This window comes from Periplaneta americana, chromosome 3 (genome assembly GCF_040183065.1).
Source record: "Periplaneta americana isolate PAMFEO1 chromosome 3, P.americana_PAMFEO1_priV1, whole genome shotgun sequence".
Taxonomy (NCBI): domain Eukaryota; kingdom Metazoa; phylum Arthropoda; class Insecta; order Blattodea; family Blattidae; genus Periplaneta; species Periplaneta americana.
The window spans coordinates 52,988,455-53,010,054 of NC_091119.1; the positions used below are offsets into that span (position 1 = coordinate 52,988,455).

General features: G+C 36.6%; 1 protein-coding gene across 2 annotated transcripts in view; it reads left to right on the forward strand.

The window, feature by feature from the left end:
- Nucleotides 1-21,600, forward strand: part of jbug (filamin-type immunoglobulin domains fbug) — a 396,750-nt gene that overhangs the window by 291,371 nt on the left and 83,779 nt on the right. For both annotated transcript variants that reach the window (XM_069820534.1, XM_069820535.1), the window contains 2 exons: nt 19,138-19,284; nt 20,774-20,995. In XM_069820534.1, coding sequence (XP_069676635.1) covers nt 19,138-19,284; nt 20,774-20,995 — 369 coding nt within the window. The remainder of the gene's footprint in view (nt 1-19,137; nt 19,285-20,773; nt 20,996-21,600) is intronic.

The following is a 21,600-nucleotide window of genomic DNA, read 5'->3' on the forward strand; positions in this document are numbered from 1 at the left end:
CCACTTCACGCGTTCCATTTTCCTCCATATTCACATTTCAAATGATTCTATTCGCTTCTCTTCACTTCGTCGTAATGCCCATGTTTCTGCCCCATACAATGACATACTCCATACAAAGCACGTCACTAGTCTCTTCCTTAGTTCTTTTTCCAGAGGTCCGCAGAAGATGCGCCTTTTTCATTAAAAGCTTCCTTGGCCATTGCTATCCTCCTTTTGACTTCCTGGCAGCCGTTCATGTTACTGCTTTGAAACTGTTCACTTGCTCTACTGCCTCATTTAGAACTCTAAAGTTTACCTTCTGTATTTTTCTTCCTATGACCATACTCTTCATCTTAATTGCATTTATTTTCATCCCATACTGCTCACAGCTGTCATTTAGTTCCAGTAGCATATCCTTTAGTGTCATTTCCTCTTCTGCTAACAACGCCGTATCATCAGCAAATCTTATGCACTTTATTCTTCTTCCTCCTACTATAGTGAATAATAAGTATGGAATATTGCTAATAACGTCTTAAATTTTAATTTTACAAAAAAAAAAAAAAAGTTGTACATAAAAGCTGTTGGAGATTAACCATACAATATCATAGCATTGGTCCAAAAAAGTTAGTTATTCAGGTATACAGAGTGTGATTGTAAACTTAATTTTTTAAATGGCACCCTATATTAAAATTTACATATTCCGAATCTCCATTAAATTTTACGTATGAATTTGTAGAAATCTTACCCATTTATCGGTTTCATGTCTCGTAACTATTTATTAAACTTGTTTGGTGACTTCAAACTTGAGACAAATAAGTATGTAAAATCATGTTCAGTAGGCCATAAAACTAAATAAAGCACTATGACTAACCAAACTTCATCACAGATGCTCAAAATGAGAACCATTCACGGCTAAAAAATATCCCAGTCTATCAAGAGAACAGTCCATTGTCTTCCTCACAGTTATAAGATTGATCAGTTCCATCTCGTATTTACAATAGACTGTTTTCGTGTGTTGCTGCAAAGTCACAGGGTTGATAAGTCGGGAAAATGGAGGGCACTCGCCAGCTGAACGAAGTTTCGAGTGAATAAGATTGTGAAATTCGTCTGAAAAAAGTGCTAAGCCTGCAGAATGGAGACAAAATAAGCATAAGATAATGAAAAACTGTGGCGAGAACCAAAACTATACCCAACAACGTCCACCAAGAATCATGCAGAACGAAATGTTGAGTAAAGGGCACGGGAAGCATGCAGCTTTGAATATTTTCGTCCCCTCCCCCCACATACAAAGATACCAAATTTTTAGTTGAAAAGAACACAGCTCTTCACATCTTGAAGAGGAGGAAAATTCTTCATCCACGAAAGACAAAGGGTATTTTTACGATGTTACGGAATTTCCTTTAGATGTATTCCTATTTTTGTCTGATTTTGTGTAGAATTTTTTATTGTTATTGTGAATTTTTGTTCATTTAGTATATTTATAGGCTGATGAAGCAAAGTTGTATTTTATAATGTATTGTATTGTATTGTATTTATTAACATTCCATGGTATTCGTACATTACTTCACAGCTAGAATATGGAAAAAGTAAAAAAAACTTAATACTACTGTCTTAATTTATAGTCACAGTTTAGTTGAAATATATACAGAAGAGGTTTACAATATAGTCTATTAGTAGATTAGATTAGATTAGATTAGATTAGATTTATTTATTTAACCTGGTAGAGATAAGGCCGTCAGGCCTTCTCTGCCCCTCTGCCCCTCTACCAACACAAAGTTTTAGTATCAATTTCATGAAGCGTTGTTGAATGTCATAAATTCACCTACAGAATAGAAGGCGTGAGAAATTAGGTACTTCTTTAATTTGGCCCTAAATAATCTTATGTTTAGAGTTTCATTTTTTATATCCATAGGGAGGCTATTAAAAATGTTTACTGCCATATAACACACTCCTTTTTGATAGCACGATAGACTTGCCGATGGAGTATGAAAGTCATTTTTGACGCGTATTTATGCTATGAACTGTTGAATTAGTTACAAAGTTTTCACGATTAAATACGAGGAAGATTATTAATGAAAAAATATATGTACTGACAAGTCATGGGCATTATTTGTAGTGTAGTTAATTCAGTATAGCAAGAGAGAGAAAATCCAGAAAGGAATAGCTGCCTTACAATAATGGGTAGGCCTACAATGAAACATGCCAACTCAAGCTTAAATAAGCCTTAATTATTCTGTACCCAATAAGCACACACATATTGAAACTTAATTTTATATGCAGTTTGATTATGTAAAACTATAACCTAAAACTTGTTAATAAAATATAACCTAGAAATAAGTAATTCAAATAAAAACTTCTGTAAAATTTGGTTTTCTAAACTTGGACTGTTGTTTCATTGAGGACCTCAGTTATATAGTTCGCAACATAATGAAACAACTGAATTGTTACAAAACGCGTGAAACGTGTGCTTTGGACCATCCTGGCGAAGAAAGAACATTTCCGTTGTATATGATCCAGAATAGCACTACGTTCTGCGTATAAATTCGAGCTGCACTTTTAACTGAGTTCAAGAAATTTCCGGGCAGTTGCAGTCAGTCCAGTGCAGAGTCCCCACCTGCATTGTTAACGCACTTTTCCGGTCATTGACCTCGCACTAAAGAAACTGTCAGAGCTTCTCCAGTGATGGTCGCATTAGCCTAGTGACCTCGTTCATGGCAAGGTCGGCTGCAACAATACGGCGCGGTACCGTAAGGATTGATCAGCTATTCCTTATTTTCTCGTGATTAGAGATAAGAGTGCTGTGCTCAAGGTCCTGTTAGGTTGCACGGTATCACGTCTCGCAGCGTGGACACGCAAGTGGGACGCACGCCTCCCGTAATCCTCTTTGCAGACTTGCAAGTGGGCAGAGAACCTTTTACGAGCATCCGGTATTAACTATGTTCAAATTCACAAATTCTTGGATTAGCTATACTCTAAAATAAAGTTCTATACAGTCTTATATAAGTGTTAACTAGCGGTGTTTCTGTAAAGACCCACTTGAAGTAATGTTACAATTATTATCGTAAACTGTATATTGAATAAGCAGTCGTAGACACCCGATAAGGGGTGGTCCACCAGCTTGGGGATTGGGCGAAGTGCTAACAACCCATCACCGTAAAAAACAGCTTGTTACGAAACCTTACAATAAGCCTCAGAATGGGACTGATTCTCTGGCACGACCACAGCAAAGGAATAAGATAGGCAGGGTATGTAGCACGTATGGGCGAATCCAGAAAAAACATGTAGAATGTTAGTTGGGAGGCCGGAGTGAAAAAGATCTTTGGGGAGACCGAGACGTAAATGGAAGGATAATATTAAAATGGATTTGAGGGAGGTGGGATATGATGATAGAGACTGGATTAATCTTGCACAGGATAGGGACCGATGGCGGGCTTATGTTAGGACGGCAATGAACCTGCGGGTTCCTTAAAAGCCATTTGTAAGTTGTAAGTAAGTAAGTCATTATCAGGATTCGAATTTTGATGACATATCATCTTTCTTTCCTTAAAAGAGGCATTGGGGCCACGCAGTTAAAAGAAAAATTACGGTAGGCCTACTTCTCTTGAACATAATATAACAGTAGTTGTTGTAATTAGTAAACTGTTCGAAGATAGGTTTGAACCTCATAAGTGACACCAATAAAGCATCACTAATTAGACAACTAACCCAGGAGATAATGGGGTTACTTTCCCCTCCATTCCATACATCGCTGACTATAACATATTACACTAATCAGACTTCAGATGTTTATAACAATAATTGTTCTTCCTCTGACACATCGTCAAGTAAAGTACTGCCTGATAATAGATGTACATATATCAGCCAGAGTCTCAGTCAGAAGTAAAAACATAATAAGTAGGTCCTAAAATTTACACCCCAATATTATCCAGCAAAGTCCGACACCATTTAGACCACAGATACTTCCATCGGTTGTAGATGCTTTGCTTAACTTCTCTTATTCAAAACTATAACCGCAAATATTACCTCTGATTGAGGAGGTTCTGGCTGATAGTCTATGTATGTCTATTATCAGGCAGTACATCTCACTTGACAATATGTGTCTGAGAAAAAACAATTATTGTTTGTATGCATCTGAATTCTGATTAGTGGAATATGTAGCTAATCGGCGATGTATGGATTGGAGGAGAAATGGAACTGACCACCCTAGCCCATTATCTCCTGGCCTAGTTGCCTCATGAGTGATGCCTTATTGGTGTTACTTGAGAGGTTCAAACCTGTCTTCCGACAGTTGACTAAACAACAAACAACAATCGCAGATAAAATAGTACCGGGACGTATCGCAAAAGGTCTATTATTTTGAATACAGTAATAATAGGCCTAGTTATTATTATTATTACTATTACTATTATTATTACTATGATAAACCCAGATAAGACGCTCTTCAAGGAACCACGTGTAAACTGCGTATTTGTAGCGACTGCATATTAGTCCGGGTATTATAATTTTGACTTTTAGTCTATACAGTGTATATTACCATTTCCTTACTGAATTACATCATGCATGAATAGCAGTACAGCATTACCCCGTTACGTAATACGTCAAATACATTAGTTGACCTACCGGTATGTACTTAATTCTACGGGAAAAAAATTACATTGAATGATATCATCAAAACAAGAACTTTCCTTTTAACACTTATTGTAATCAGATTCACAGTCGCAGAGACTTTACAGCAGTAAAGAAAATAAACTGACTAGCAAAATTTTCCAGAATTACGACCGACAGAGGAAAGTTGTTTGAGAAAGAGGCTGTAGAGTATTCTTAACTTCTGAGCCTTAACCACACAGGCAAAGGGCCGAATAAAAGGGTGGGGTGTTGTATGTACCTTAAGTGCGCAGGTAAATAAAGTATTATTATTATTATTATTATTATTATTATTATTATTATTATTATTATTATTATTAGTAGTAGTAGTAGTAGTAATGCCGCTGCTATTATACATAAGTTACTACTAATACATACTTATAAAATACGTTGAGTAAGAAGGAAGTAAGACAATAAATATTTTAAAAAGTAAAAATGAAGAAGCAGAGCGCTCCCAGGTTACAAAAAAGAAGTACCGGGTCGGCGTCCTGGCACGACTACAACCCTGCTGTCATTATTATCCATTCATCTTCTACGGACTGAGATGACACACTCGAATGACCGGATTTACAGTTCGGATACTAAACAGACATGAGCTCGAGCAGTTTCCTAGCAGTTACTGCATGAACAAACCAGCGCAGAATCAGTAAATTAATAGGTCCCGCCATATTACATCTCCGAATAGTACTGGTACTTGCTCGTTAATTTCACACAGAAGTAACATTGTCATTTGACTCGTCTTTTATATCTGTTATTATCTTTGACATACGTGTTTTTTGTAATTAAATTATGTAAGTAAGATGGTATTGTGCGCATACGTAGGAATCAGACGAAAAATCCTTGTGCATGTAGATCAATTAATTATGCCCTTTTATATACTTCTGGATGACGGTGTGTACCTCCATTAAGCGTCTTATTCTGATGCCGGTACTCGGTATTGATCATTTCACGGAGAAGCAGAGTCTGCTTGACCACCTCTATCCGGCATCATTGTAACTCGTACACTTTACCCTGAAACTGTTTTTTTTTTTTTCATGACATAAAATGAAGAAAAGAGTAGAATGAAATGTCACACCAGTGATCATAGATCATAGGGGATCAATTATTTAGTTGCAATAAATAGAAATTCACGAGATCGGAGATTCCAATTCCGACTGATGAAGTGCGGAACGTACTTAAGTCTCAGGTTCGAGTCTCAACTTCTGAAAGATGACGCTGCTGGCAGATAATCAAGACGCGATTCGCATTGAGACTGGGGCTTTGAGAAATGCTCGTGACTTGCTGAAGTGAAATAAAACGTTTGCTAACTGTTACATCCACTTTCGGCCACTCTCACTGCTAAATTAATTCAAGTTCCTTCAATGGAACAGAGAAAAACAAAGCTATCGAGCTTGTAGCTGACATAAGTTATTCCCCCCAGTCATAGAACTCTTTATGACGACGAAAGATCGTGCAACTTACAGTGTAAATACCTTTCATATGAAGGTGCAGTTAATTGACCTGCTTGATGAACTGACCTTGATCTATTAGAATTTTGGCTCGAAGCATTCAAAGATCGGTGTATTTAAGGTCGATCAACGACGAGGGGACATTATACAATCATGTCGCTGTAATACTAGTGACAGACTACAGTCGCTAATCGCGATTACCGAAAATGTGTAGACACACTAGGTCACGCTTGGTCCCGTCTGGTCAACAGCTGAATTACCATAGAGGAAATAATTTTCGCTATGTAAATGCTTATATCACAGTCTAGTATATACAGTCACGAAGTTCAATACTTAGTAAATATTAATCCATAGATAGTTGCTAACCACTAGGATCGCTAATATCGCCTCATTACAGACAATGCGAAATAGTACCGGCACAGTCTATTGTTCCTAGCACCCTCACAACTCAAGCTTCGTGACTGTATATACTAGACTGTGCTTATATGTTTGTTAACCTCCTGGACAACATCTGAAATTCATACCTTGTTTTGATGTTTGTTCATTGTTTTTCCTTTTTTTTTTTTTTTTTGGTTGTATGTTTCTTGCATTTTGATAAGGGAATTTATTTGTTAAAATTTTTACATGTTTTACAATCTAAACTGATACAATTTATGCCATTACTATTGTTTTGGAAAGAGATTTTATAACCTATAAAATGTATATCATTAAGCCTAAGATTTATATTATTTTGTAATAAAGCATATTTTTAAAATGATCCCTAACCTCAACGATATCGTCGTAATGAAGATTGAAATTGAAAATCTGAAAAAGAAATCAGTTCCAGTTTGTAATCCATTATTTATTGAAATGAAACATCTTTCAGCAGACTTCCATTGCCCTCCATACATGAATAATTCGTCTGCCATTTGTTAATATATTTCTTTTTATTTTTCTCACATCTGAATTAAATTTCTCCAATACGTCTAATAATAGCCAAATGTCATTTTCTAGCCATTCATTTTCGTTTCTCTTTCATAAGGTATTTGCTATCACCGGCCGCCTAGGTAGCAGCACCAGTGTCGTTCGCTCGCAGAACTGCTAGCTGTGCGGTATTATTATAGTAAGGTATTTGCTATCACGATTCCTAAATAATATAAATCAAGATGATTCGAAATCAAAGGTTACTAAAATGTTACTTTCGTCCACTGGATCGTGTCGCGATTATCTAGTTCTGGAAACAAGATTAAGCTCCTGATCGCGATCGGACGGTGACACACTACAACCCCGATCGCGATTAGTGACTGTAGTCTGTCACTATATAATGAACACAGCTCTAACGATTTTTCAGTTCATCGAAAACATTCGTAATCCCCGTCCACATCTCCATAAGGCACAATGTTAAATAACCACATTTGTACGAACGCCGGTATTACGAAAACTTGGTTAGAACGAAAAGAAATTATGCCCCTTACCGAAATATCACGAATTGAACGAATTTATTTTGTGCATTTTCACTTGCGTAACTCCGCAAATGGATATCGTAGTCTAATTCAATAGATAGGTTGTTCACCCCAGACTTTCTAACCGTATGCATTTCCTCACCTAGACCATTGTTATAAAAGCGTTTTTTGTCACAAATGGAATCGTACTAACCCAGCACAGAATCCCCTGCGGTGACTGACTGGTCAGATCTTCAACCTGTCACGCAGGTGGTCAGGTTCGAATCACTGGACACTTGTAGCGGATAAGGTTGTAGTTGGAGTTTTTCTCGGAGTTCTCCCGTTTCCCCATATTAGGCATCTACATCAATCTGTCAACATTTCTCCATTTCGTCGTCGTTCCATAGCATTCCCCGAACGCCGGCTAGCGACGCACAGAGGGGGCTGGCTTTTTTTCCCTCTCTTGTACGGAGGAGGGATCAGAAGTCTTGCACTGCAGACTGAGGCTTATTGTGCTTACCACTCCATTTCTATGAATGATTAGATAGCCGAAAGACCGCGCTCTTGTACAAGTACAGCACGCCACACCATGAACTTAACCTGGGCTATTGCATGGATGATGATGATGATGATGATGATGATGATGATGATGATGATGATGATGATGATATGTGAATTAATGATTGCGAAATGAGTCCGAGGTCCAACGCCGAAAGTTACCCAGCAATTCTGCTTCAATTGGTTGAGGGAAAACTCAGAAGAAAAACCAACCAAGTAACTTGTCTCAACCAGGATTTGAATCCGAGTCCGTTCATTTCATGGCCAGACGTGTTAACCTTTACTCCACAGCGGTGGACAGGGAGCTGGCTTAGGGACGACGGGGGTTGCCTGCTCGAAACCTGAAACTCAAATCTCAAACTGCATTACTTTAATTTTATATTATTTATATTAACAATTGACGACTGTCACATGCTCACAATAAGCAATAATAACCGTAGCATCTTGTAAATTTTATTGCCAGCGCAAAAAAATCATTAAAGTCTTACAAAAAATAAAAAGTGAAATTACTTAACCTTATAACACGACCTAACATAGGCCTACAGCATTTAGCTCACAACTTTTGCTTACGCAGTAGTAATCATAGCGTCCTGTAAATTCCGTTGCCCAACTAAGAAAATCATTAAAATGTTACAAAACACCAAACAAAAAACCGAAATACTTGTGAGACGACATATACAGTATTTAGTTCACAACTTTTCCTTTTTCCTTCTGTTATTATTGTGCATAAACCGATAATTTTCATGTTTAGATTTGTTTAGTTTTCCTTAAATTTAAGCTTAAACTTGCTTGTTTTGTTTCGCATATAATGAAATTTTAAATTGAAAATTAATAACAGGGTTTTCAGTATTGGTATAAATATTAGGCCTACAAACAGTATTGTCTGTATGGAACAGCTCCAAAATTGTTACGGTAAGGTACTTGAGTCATTGCACGTTTCCAGTAAGGCACATAATGCAGTAAGTTACAGAAAAAAAATCAAATTTGCAGAATAAATATTTAGAAGTCGTACTAACGACACTGAGGCTATGCGTTCGTATATCGTATTATACGATGACAACCTTTCATTATCGTGCTCTTCTGGAAGCTATCTGATCTATTTCGAAAAGAATTTCGTGGTATCGGAAAAAAGTGTACGTTTATAACCTCCAATATATAAAACATTTAGCTATTAATTAATAATAAGAGTCAAACTATTATTAATGAAAAGTAATAATACTTACTGAACACTGATACAGATACGTACCGTCTCTTCATTTGCTCTGTATATGTCTATCACGGACATATTCACAAAGTAATAATTTTAAAGTTAAAATTTTCCTGTTATTCTTTCTTGAAATACACATAAGTGGAAGGTCACTGATCAGGTGTAGATCTTGACATCGCAGTCATACATATTTCGGGGCTCCCGGAGTTGTTAACCAGTTAACACATCCAAGTCATCTCTTCTTTATAAGATGCAGATAAATATCAGTTTTGGAATACAAGACAGACTGAGAAATTAAAACGAAAAAATACATAGATCAATTAAAATAATAATTATTTTTTTCTATATAACTTCTAACACTTATATATCACTGATTAAATGTCCAACTTCTTTACTCTGTTAATATTTAGGCTTTGAACAATGAAGAACAATATTTCGAAACTAGTCAGCTAAGGTAAATTCTGAATATTAACATAGTAAAGAAGTTGGAAATTTAATCAGTGATAAATAATTAAATTAACAGATACCGGAAATAATCTGTTCTGCTGTAGGGCTATCACAAAGATATTTAGGTTTGACACCTGGATTAAGTTCTGTCCATGCGATTGCATCTCTCCCCATCTCAAAAAAAATTCTGGCGCAGCCATTGAGTTACTAAGAGCTATTTTCCAGGATTAGATGTTTCTATGTCCGTAACGTTGTGCAAAAATAAAAAAAAATGTGTCCTAGTGGTTAGCCTCTCTGCCTTCCACCGCACCGTAGCGACCCAGGTGTTCGATTCTCGTCAGGGTTAGGTCGGAATTCGTGGTGGGAAAGTGGTTAGCTAAGTTGTTTTTCTGGGCATTCTCCTGTTTCTCTTGACCAAATCATGATAAATTCATCATTCCATCAACACTCCACAATCACCCAAGCTCCAAAGTCAGGCCACAGGCCCTCAGATCAAATAAAAAATGGCCGAAATTTGAACAAGTTGTACACACTTGTAGTTAATAAAGCCTATAATAAATCATACATAATGCTCAGTCATCACAGTATTGTAACGTACTGAAATTTGAGTACGCGTTAAGTGAACCGTGCACACCGATATCTGTGAATAAAGAACACAACTATGGTTGTGTCACGGTTTGCAGAGGCGTGGCGCAGGCTTGGCATTTCGCAGTCAGGAATCCCGTTCTCCTTGCCGTGCCATGCCCGAGTATTTCGGGAGAGCGGTGCATGCTATTGCTGTTTGAAGACGAATTGGTGATTATTGCGAAGTCCTTTTTGTTATATAGGTACCTTTCTTTCTGCTTACGCTCACGTAAGTTGAGTTTCTTTTGTAGGTAGACTCCTGAGCTAAATGTTACTACACAAGTGGGAAGGGTCTCCGGTTCCAACTCCCACTTGCTGGTAACTCGAAGACAGCAAAACAGTTTCGACCCGATCCGCAATGATTAATTTAAAAAAATCCCGACCGAAACTTTCTCACATGATTGTACCTGCTGCTTCTCTCTGCCTACCTGCGTCCTCGATCACTCACACCGCACTGTTGCCGCATCTAGCGCCGTCTCGGGACATTCTTCAGTTGGTTCTTGGCGCGGCGCTGCTGGAATGTGAAGTGTCTGGCTACAATGCCCCGCGTGACGTCACGTTCCGAGTCTGAAGCAGCTCGCGGCTGCCGTTGAGATTTCTCATTCTTGTGGTCAGGATTGTGTTGGTGACGTTGAAAGTGCAGCGGCAGCGTTTTGTTGTAATAAGTGTCATTAAACATCGCAGTGGAGGACAGTTGGTAGAAATATACAGGTAGCAACATTACCATCTAACAGAATTATTGTAGCAAGCTGTGTAATCGAATGTCAAGTGTGGGAATGAAGGGTCGACATTAAAAGCATCAAAGTGAACACGTATACGTCATTGATCATTGTCACTTGTTAAGTCAATTCATTTAAATTGTTTAGCGTAAAATCAGTAAGAATTCTTTATGGCCTAAGAATTCCATTAATGGTAATGCAATTTCCTTCGTAACATATGTGTACCAATAAGGTATGGCAGATGCAATACGGGGGTGTAACCAACTTACAGAGAGCCCGTAAATGGCTCTGGTGGCACGATCTGTGACCTGTTTGTACTGGAATGAGTTTCTTTTCGAAATGAGTATACTTTCAGTTTGGTAGTGGATTTATGTGTTACTTCTTTCTTGCATTTTCATTTATCGTATTCCGTGAAGTGTTGAATTGAAACCTTAAGGATAGTGTAAAACTACGACCTTCACATTGAGTGGTACCTGCTAAACATCACTAATGTATAAGTAGGTAATGAATTTTATTCACAGGCAGCGTCGGGTGTAAATTTACCCGTACTAATAGATCCTTCTTCGGCGATATCCTAATAGTGAACCACGATCAAGTAAAGATGCATTACTTTCATATCTTTACTCTCATTTAACACCTATTTTCATATTTCCCATTGAAATTTGACAGAACCGTGTTTTAAGATTGTAATTGAGTAGCCTACAAATATGAATGTAGGCCTACATTTTTGTTGTTTTAATTTTCCGTTTTTCGTTGCGAAATAAATGTATATCCCTTATATATAGACCTATAGCCCATATTAAGCGCCAATTAAATGTATTCCGAAGGATTATCAGACGTTCAATTTAATCCATACAAACTTTAATTTCTTTAAATATATTGGGCTATTACTACTATGATGTGAATACAGGAAAACTGACTATAACAGCATTGCCTGACAACAATACTTGTTTCAGTAACATTACAGTAGCCTACATTCCCTCTAAATTGAATTTCGATGTAAGGTTTCACATCTCTTTTCACTTAGCCTGCCTGACCTTGTCAGATAGCTACTTAGCCCGTAAAGGGATACTCCCTCTCTTGTCCATTTTTCAAGGTGGAGTATATCACGTTTTGACATTTTCCAGACTAAGCAGCAATACGACCTGTAAAGTGCAAGGAATTTGCTAACCCACCTAGTTAGAACCTCTTTCAGTGTAGTAAGTTACCGTGTATATTGTAAATGTTAGTTGTTATCAAGACAGTGTGGAAAAACGCTTTGATTTTTTTTTTTTCCCAGTGTAGCGTACACAAAATTTTAGCACTATTTTGCGACTAACAGGCTGTGAGAGTTGATTCGAATGACTTACGTTTATAATCTCTGTAACTCGTGATTAGAGAGCGGAATTTTAGGCCCTAAAAAGTGACATTTTAGGCGCCTAAAATAGGCTTTTAAACTCCTTTATTTAGGCTCTATAAAATAAAAAAAAAGGCTTTTTCGGTTAAATAATGTCACTAATATGACAGTGCTTTTCATTCACCAATCACATTTCCATACTTTGCTTCACAGTAGATGATTAGCACCTATTGTGGCTATTGTGTCGCTCACTGCTGTACTTAGAAATTGTGAGGAAAAAGGAAGGGGTTGTTATCTGTCTTGGAATGTAAGAGCATGTTTATTCGAGTACAGCCCAGCGAGTTTGTGTTAAATTGCTGACAGACAGAGGAGGATATAATAATAATAATAATAATAATAATAATAATAATAATAATAATAATAATAATACTAATAATAATAATAATAATAATAATAATAATAATACTTTGTCCCACAGGAGTTCTTTTACATGCCAGTAAATCTATTGACATGAGCCTGTCTCATTTAAGCACACTTAAATGGCATTGACCTGGGCCACCTGGGCCGGGATCGAACCCGCAACCTCGAGCACAGAAGGCCAGCGCTATACCGACTACGCCACCCAGGCCGGCTGAAAGTTGGAATTTTAAGATTGAAAGATTGTAAGAATGAGAAGGGGTGGCCCGGAGGTACTTCTCTATTGTGTTGTTTATTGCTACGAAGGAGTTGTTATCGGTCTTGGAATCGGGATGTTAAGGAATAAATAAAAAGTTACGAAAAATGATGCAAAAATTTAAAAATAGGTACTAATGTCGAAATAGACATTTTAGGCACTATAAAAGCCCTTTATTTATACTTATAAATCCATGAAAAATGTAAATATTAAACCTTAAGCCTTTATGTATCAAGGAAAAAATAGATTTTTGCCTAAATTCCGCTCTCTACTCATGATATATTATAATATCCATTAACCGTACATCTCACGTGCGAATAATGTAATCCACAGATTACTCATATTTTGAACGCATTATTCCATTACAGCACTGATTGTGGAAAAATAAGCCAGTTTCATATGCGTAAATTAATTCATGCAAGTAAAAGGAAGGACAAATTTAAAAAGAACCCAACTTACCCAGTCTTGGAAGCGCAGTTTACAAAATTTTGTTTCATTAATGTTTCATTCAAACAATATCGGGAATTTAAAAGCTTCATTAGGTCTAAATAATGAAAAAGATACACTAATAGGCCTAATTTTATCTAATGTATGCACTTCTCTGCATTATGAAAATGAATTTACGCGGGATTTGATTTCACGAATTATTCTCTGTGTGAGCTAAGTGTCCTGCCATCCGGAAATTTCATTATAATTATTTCAGTTAAAAAAGTGAAATTTATCGCTAATACACAAACATTTTTGCTCATTTGACATAGGAAATAGGCCTACCTATGATGCTATTTATTTGCGTTCGGAAGACATTTGCTTTACATTTCTGTATCAAATTATGGGTCATTAGCAAAAAGCATGGAGAAAACTTTCATAACATTTAAGTTATGCTAGCAAAACCCGTGAAGTTTTTGATCATTACCAAATCAAGGTAATAAAATTGTGCGGCAGTTACAAACTGTCCCAGAAACTATTCAGACCATTACAGCATTGTGTTCATTGGCATGCAGAAGATTTATTATTTGTTGGAAAAGTAGTGAAACTCGAGAATAACAGGTTTGATTCTCGACAGGATCAATGCATTCTCTTTTTTTCCATCACCTCTACATTGGTTCAGGTTTTGCTTACTGTGGCCAAAATGTAGAAGTACTAGTATCCATATTGTTTTGCAATTTAAGACTTCTTTCAAGTACATATTTCTGTATATCATGAGACGAAGATGTAATTTATTGCAGTACCGTAGTGATAAAAAATTAAGGTCATTGGGAGAAAGCATTAGCATCCACTCTCTACACATGCTTCATCTTACCCATGTGGAGGTGTATTGAACTGTGCCCTGATGAACGAATGCCAGGCGTATATTCATCGAGATCCGTAAAAATGATTTAAAATGCATCGAATCCCTTACCATAATAGTCAGAATGGTTTCAGAATGCAAGATATTAGCTATGTTTTTAAGTAGCCTACGTACAGTAACAATATTAAAGTTACACTGAAGTGGCGAAGTACAGATTTGATTTACTGATAATTGAAAGTTTGTAGACCGTATTTTTTTTACAGTTATACCACAGTCCAGTATATATAGTCACGAAGCTCAATACATAGTAAATATGCATCCATAGATAGTTGCTAACCACTATGATCGCTACTATCACCTCATTACAGACAATGTGAAATAGTACTGGCACTGTCTATTGTTCCTAGCACGCTCACAACTCAAGCTTCGTGACTGTATATACTAGACTGCGGTTATACACTGATAAACTGTTCTTAGTCAATTTTAATGGCATTAAAATTAAAATGAAGTTAAATTAATGCACCCTCAAAGTAGATAAAAGAATAGCCTATTTTTGAACTACAGTACTAAAAGTGAAATAAAGTGTAACTGTTAATTAATAAAATTATTAGATTTAAATAATAATAATAATAATAATAATAATAATAATAATAATAATAATAATAAAGAAAATAATTTATTATCATCCACTGCTGTATAAAACATCGGGAAGAGAAATTGGCTGGGTCACTGGCTAAGAAGAAACTGCTTACGTACTGAAGGATGCACTGAAAGGAATGGAAGAAAAGTTCAGGGCAGAAAAATGTATCAGATGATAGACAACATTAAGATATATTGATTGTATGCGGAGTCTAAGAAGTAGGCAGAAAATAAGAAAGATTGGAGAATGCTGAGTTAGCAGTGAAAGACTTGCCCTTGGGCAGAAAACTATGAATGAATGAAAATTCTATAAAGTATCTTCTTTTGGCATTGAGGACTTCATGATCTATCGGTATCTGACAGATCTTATTCCAAGCTATTTGATATGAATAATTTTCCAGTATATGATTTTTGTGCCAAGAGAATAATTTCGTTGGGATCAAGATACAGTTTGAAAGCTAAAGACAGGAATAATTGTTACAAACTTAAGCTTACATAGACATCTTACATCCACTTGAGAGAGGAAATGTACAGTAGTGGCAAAAAAACCGGACCCACCCTTGTAGCTGATTTCAGAGCCTTGTTCACTCCAGATCACGATAGACTGGTAACTAAGACTTTCGTGGTTCGAATCCTGCCTGGGAAAGAAACTTGTTTTTGTTCCTTATTCAAATTTATTCCCAATTAACTTTAATGTTTCTGTTCCCAGGCTCTGAAAAACTTCTCATTAATTGTGATTGCTTACATTTAAATACATTTATTTTAACAGTATTTCCATTCTCGTTCTCGTTGTCGTTTCCGTTCCCTGTTTATTGTGGACCAGCCTTCATTCTTTCTTCACCCACTTTTTTCAACACAGCTTAATTTCTTATTCTGTCTGTCCATTTCACAAGCTCCATTCTTCTCCATCTCCACATTTCACATGGTTCTGTTCACTTCTCTTCACTCCGTTGTAATGTTCATGTTCCTGTCCCCATACAATACCACACTCCACACAAAGCACTTCACTAGTCTCTTCTTAGTTATTTTTCCAGAGGCTCGCACAAGATGCACCTTTTTCTATTGAAAGCTTCCTTGGCTACTGCTATCCTCCTTTTGACTTCCTGGCAGCAGCTCATATTACTGCTTATAGTACAATCCAAGTATTTAAAGTTGTCCAATTGCTATACTGCCTCATTTGGAATTCGCAAGTTTACCTTCTTTATTTTTCTTCCTATGACCATTGTCTTCGTCTTATTTGCATTTATCTTCACCTTGATGGTGTGATATGAAAATTAAATAATGTGTTAACTTGTGAATATGAGACATTTATAAAAATGGGTTCGACAGCTGTCAGGAAGGACCGAAAACCACTATAGGTTCTGCATTCGTTGTTTATTACAATGTAATGAAATGAACACAACTCGAGCTTGCTCATCATTAGGGTTGTCAGATTCTGTCATCAGGAATCCAGGACACACGATAATACTGTATACTTTAATGTGACTGTACACATTTTAGTTAAATCAATTTGCAATACAACTGATTTTATTCGTATTTCCAACTAATGATCTAGGATCCAAACTTTCAATTTTATTACATTTTTTTTGCTACTTTATGAAACTTTCTTAGAATAAAATTATTGATGAAGTCAGGAAAAATAATGTCATATTGCTGCCTGACCTATAGAGAGAAATGAATGATACTGTGTTTAAATCCTGTTAATAATAAATCGACTCCTAAAGAGAGTAAAGAATAAAGATCCTGTGTATTATTGTTTTTATTTCAATACAACCCGATAGGAGGTGCCAGGTGGCATTAACAACAATGTTGAACATAGGTTGGACAGAGCCTTGAAAGAATCAGTAAGGAATTTTAAAAATAATTTTATAGAAATGAGCAAAAGTTGTATTTTCTAATTTGTTTGACATTCTGGGAGAAATATAACTCAATCCAGACACAGGACACACCATTAAAATCCAGAACAATCCTGGAAAATCTATTAGGACTTCTGGTTACCCTTATCATACTCAAGTCTTCCATGCTAAATTATTCACGATTCAAAAGGCTGTAGCTACAACAAATACAGGGTGAGTTCATAAGTATGTTTGGAAAACACATGAGCGTGCTCCTGGATCAAAAAGAAGAACAATTCATTATATGAAAATTTGACGGAAAATTCTTATTTATTGGAGAAATGGTCATACTATGTTTTTGTTCTTTTTTTGTTGTGTCATTAGTACATGTTTGGAAACTTGTCATTTCTTCTTCTTTCTTGGCGCTACAGTGTAATGTGAACCTTGGCCTCTTCCACAATTTTCCGCCAGTTGTCTCGATCCTGCGAAATTGCTTTCCAATTCCTATATCCCATCTTATGTATGTCTTCCTCAACTCCATTCAATCATCTTATTCTTGGTCGTCCACAGAAACTTGTCATTTAACGTTTACAAAAGTGCTCAATGTGTCCCCTCCATTGTTTACACATACCTGAGCACGACATACACACAATTGGCAAGTTGGCTTAAACATCATGTTGTCATCACGGATCATTTGGCATTCATTTTCAACACGTTGCAATAACTCCTCTGCATCAGTCACTGGTTTTGCATAGACGACAGCCTTCAAGTGACCCCAAAGGTAAAAATCTAATGGGGTGAGGTCGGGTGATCTGTGTGGCCAAGGCACTGGACCACCATGTCCATTCAAAACAAAAACAATGTACTATTGTCTTGTCACTGTGTTGTTTGTAAACAAACACTGGTACAAAATCAAAACAACACAATAATATGATCAGATACTTATGAAAACAAGTCACTATTACTATTTTTTTCCAATAAATAAGCATTTTCCGTCAAATTTTCATATAAAGGAATTGTTCTTATTTTTTATCCAGGAGCGTTTTCCAAACATACTTATGACTCACCCTGTATAATGCATAAGTGTTTAGTAATAAGTTGAGCTTAGATAAATAAGACAGTTTTATTTAGCATTAGAGCTAGCATTAGATATCACTCAGACCACGTATGCTTGATCTGAGTATGGAGACACATTGGAACTGCTGGAAATGAAACAGCTGGTCAGCTCCGATAGTTCTGGTGTACTCTAAACATTGTGTGTAAACAGTGACGAATTTAGAATCTATAGAAGATGAATAAAATTCTTAACTTTCTACAACAAAATGGGCGAATGGTCAATAATTGCAGGAATAGATAAGATGGTGTTTTGGTTTGTTATACAGGGCATATCAAAAGTCCGGTAACACTTTCAATATTTTATTACACAAAAAACTACTAATGGTAGCACTTCCAAACACACGTCAGTTTAAAGTCAAACTCTCAAAGTTATTCAGCCGCTTAATTTTCAGCAACGAAGCGACATTCCGTACGAGTGGGAAAATTAACAAGCACAACTGTCGTGTTTGGGGTACACAGAAACCTCACAGAATCATTGAACATGGGCGTGATTCACCAAAGGTGAATGTTTTCTGCGCGTTGTCACAACGAAAACTGTACGGACCTTTCTTCTTCATTGAGGCTACTGTGACTGGACATTCATATCTGGACATGTTGGAGCAATGTTTGGTGCCTCAACTTAGACAAGATCTCGATGACGATTTCATCTTTCAGCAAGATGGGGCTCCGCCACATTTCCACAATGCAGTTCGTGCTTACCTGAATACGGAGATGTCTGATCGTTGGATAGGACGTGCTGGAGTAAGGGACAGATGTTTCATGACATGGCCACCAAGGTCACCCAATATGACTGCATGTGACTTTTTTCTATGGGGGTACCTAAAGGACCGTGTGTTTGTACCGCCTTTGCCACGTGATTTAGAGGAACTAAACACCGAATTTGAGAAGCTGCCGCCATGGTCACAGAGGATATGTTGAAAAGGGTATGGGAAGAGTTTGATTATCGTTTGGACTTCTGCCGAGTCACTCGTGGTTCACACATTGAATCTCTGTAAGGTGTAAAGAGAACTATGAGAGTTTGACTTTAAACTGACGTGTGTTTGAAAGTGCTATCATTAGTAGTTTTTGTGTAATAAAATATTGAAAGTGTTACCGGACTTTTGATATGCTCTGTATATTTCATCAAGTGGAGAACTTTAGAGAAAGACCCAAGTCCTGCCCAGAATTCCTGACTATTAATGAAGGTACTTTTGGAACTTGCAGGTAGCCCGTGGCAGGTAGGAGTGATGACAGGCCCCAAGATGGCCGTGTTGGGAGAGGCGGTGCGACTAGTGGCAGCAGGCACCACAGCTGTGTTCGAACTCAGTGCCCTTGGGTTCAACCGTGATGACATAGACGTCCAGATAATCAGTAAGTCATTTCAGTCTTAATTTAGCAAATCTCAAGTTTTTACATCCTGATATTGTAAACTCTTTCTCCTGTATTAAATTAATCATAGCTGTTTAATTTGATGAATGATTTGTTTGTCAATTTAGCATTATTAAATGAAGCAATAATAATTGGAAGGTCTTAATACAAGTGCGATAATAATCTGAAAAGAAACTTTTTCCTGTTTAATTTTTCTATATTTATATTATTGGAAGAATTTAATTGATTGGCGTGATTCAAAAGGTTTAATTTAACTGCCAGATTGAAAGTGATTCGAGTTGAATAAATAGTAAAACTTATATTTAAAATACTTTGAAAGGTTATATAATTTCCTTTTTCTCTTGTAATATATTTTATTCTCCGTTATTTAGATTTTAACAGTGAAAATAATCATATACCTTACCCTGCATCAAAAGAAGTGAATTAAAACCTAGATAATATTACACTCACTCATTTTAGTTTTTGTGTTGTTTTCAAGAATTATTTTCAAAGAATGCGTACTGTGGCCAATATTTCTGTCAGTTGTCATGGATTATTGACTCCATAATATGAGGCGTTCAGAGCTAAAGTGGATCAAGTCACAAATTTTCATAAATTGAGTTTAATTCATTTTCTGATTATCTGAAGTTGGATCCTTTCCGAACAGTAATGGATCAAGTCTTAATTCCAAGCATTCGCGGTAAGTGACACCATATTATTTGTTCACGATGTTCTGAGCCATGGTGGGTCAAGTCACTAAAGCGTTGCTTCAATTATCATCACAATTGTTTATATTTTATAAATCTAGAATTTGAGAATGGAGCAATAAAATTATTGCTCGTCAAATTAGATAATCTACTAGAGCAAGTTAACTTTTAACTCCTACTATCTCAAAACTACGTCTCATGGACTTGATCCACTTAGCTCTGAATGCTTCATATGTATTTGCCTGTGGCACATATGGGCGAGTCCAAAAATGCATAAAGAGTGTTAGTTGGGAGACCGAGACGTAGATGGGAGGATAATATTAAAATGAATTTGAGGGAAATGGGATATGATGGTATGGACTGGGTTAATCTTGCTCAGGATAGGGACTGATGGTAGGCTTATGTGAGGATGATAATGAACCTCCGGGTTCTCTAAAAGCCATCTGTATTTGTAATATGTATTTGCAGACAAATTAATAAATAGTCGCCCTTAAAAACTGATGCAAAAGTTTGGTGTAAATAATACTGAGAATTCTGTGTAGTACATATACACAAAACATTTGTTCAAAAAAGAAGTATAGGTAAATAAAATCGAATTTAAACTGAGGTTTATTATCAGCTTGTACCTACTCTAACAGTGTCATTAGTTATATATATATATTTTTTTTTTTCTGAAAATGTTGGAAATTTGTTAAACCTATATTCGAACACAGTTATTTTCTGGGATGTTTACATTCTTTCTATAAGGTAAAATGAACTTAGGTTCAACATTTATCATATTGCAGGTCCTTCCAAGCGCCCAGTTACAGCCCGCTTGGTGGAGGATAAAGGAGGAGAATTCAGGGTGGAATTCACTCCTACAGAAGTTGGCAGTCATCTGGTGGAGGTGTCTGTTGCTGGCCAGAAACTGCCAGCTGGCCCACTGGTAGCCAAGGTGTACAACAGTGCTCTGATCCGGGTGACTGATGTTGGCAGTGGAGTGGTGGGTCAGCCATGCCAATTCAGAGGTAAGAGGAAGTACATGTGTATCCGGTAGCTTGCTTTTCTTCTCTCTGGAATTTAATATCTTTTCCTGTTTGGTGTTGTTGAAAGTAACGGGCAGTTGAGAGAGATTTTTATGTTGTTCAGAGGAAGCTGATGTCGCAAGTAGTCATTAGTGCTTATTGTGTATTCTGCATTCATGTTATTCTTTTTCTTAAAGTGTAGGAATTTCAAGGTTGAGAAAGTAATAGACTATAGTGTGGTGAGTCATCTCTTGTCGTCCTTGATGTCGTTTTATTCCTTCAGAATGTCATTCATGCTCAGGTGGGGTTAAGTGGACCGTTATTGCTGATTTATAGAAGCTTGTACTTGAAAACTGTACTGTTATAACATGCATTATAAGAAAATAATAATTTATTAATAGTAGCAGTCGAATGCTAAATTTCTACCTCCTCATTAACTTGGTTTATTATCTTAATACTCCTTGGCCCACGTTTACAAAGTAAGAGGTTATAACAGTGGCGGCCGGTGAGACATTCTGGTGGTGGTGCCAAAAATGAAAAAAGTTGTACGCAAATTACCCTAGTGAAATTAATAATCGCAGTTCACGTTTGCATTATATTAAATAAAA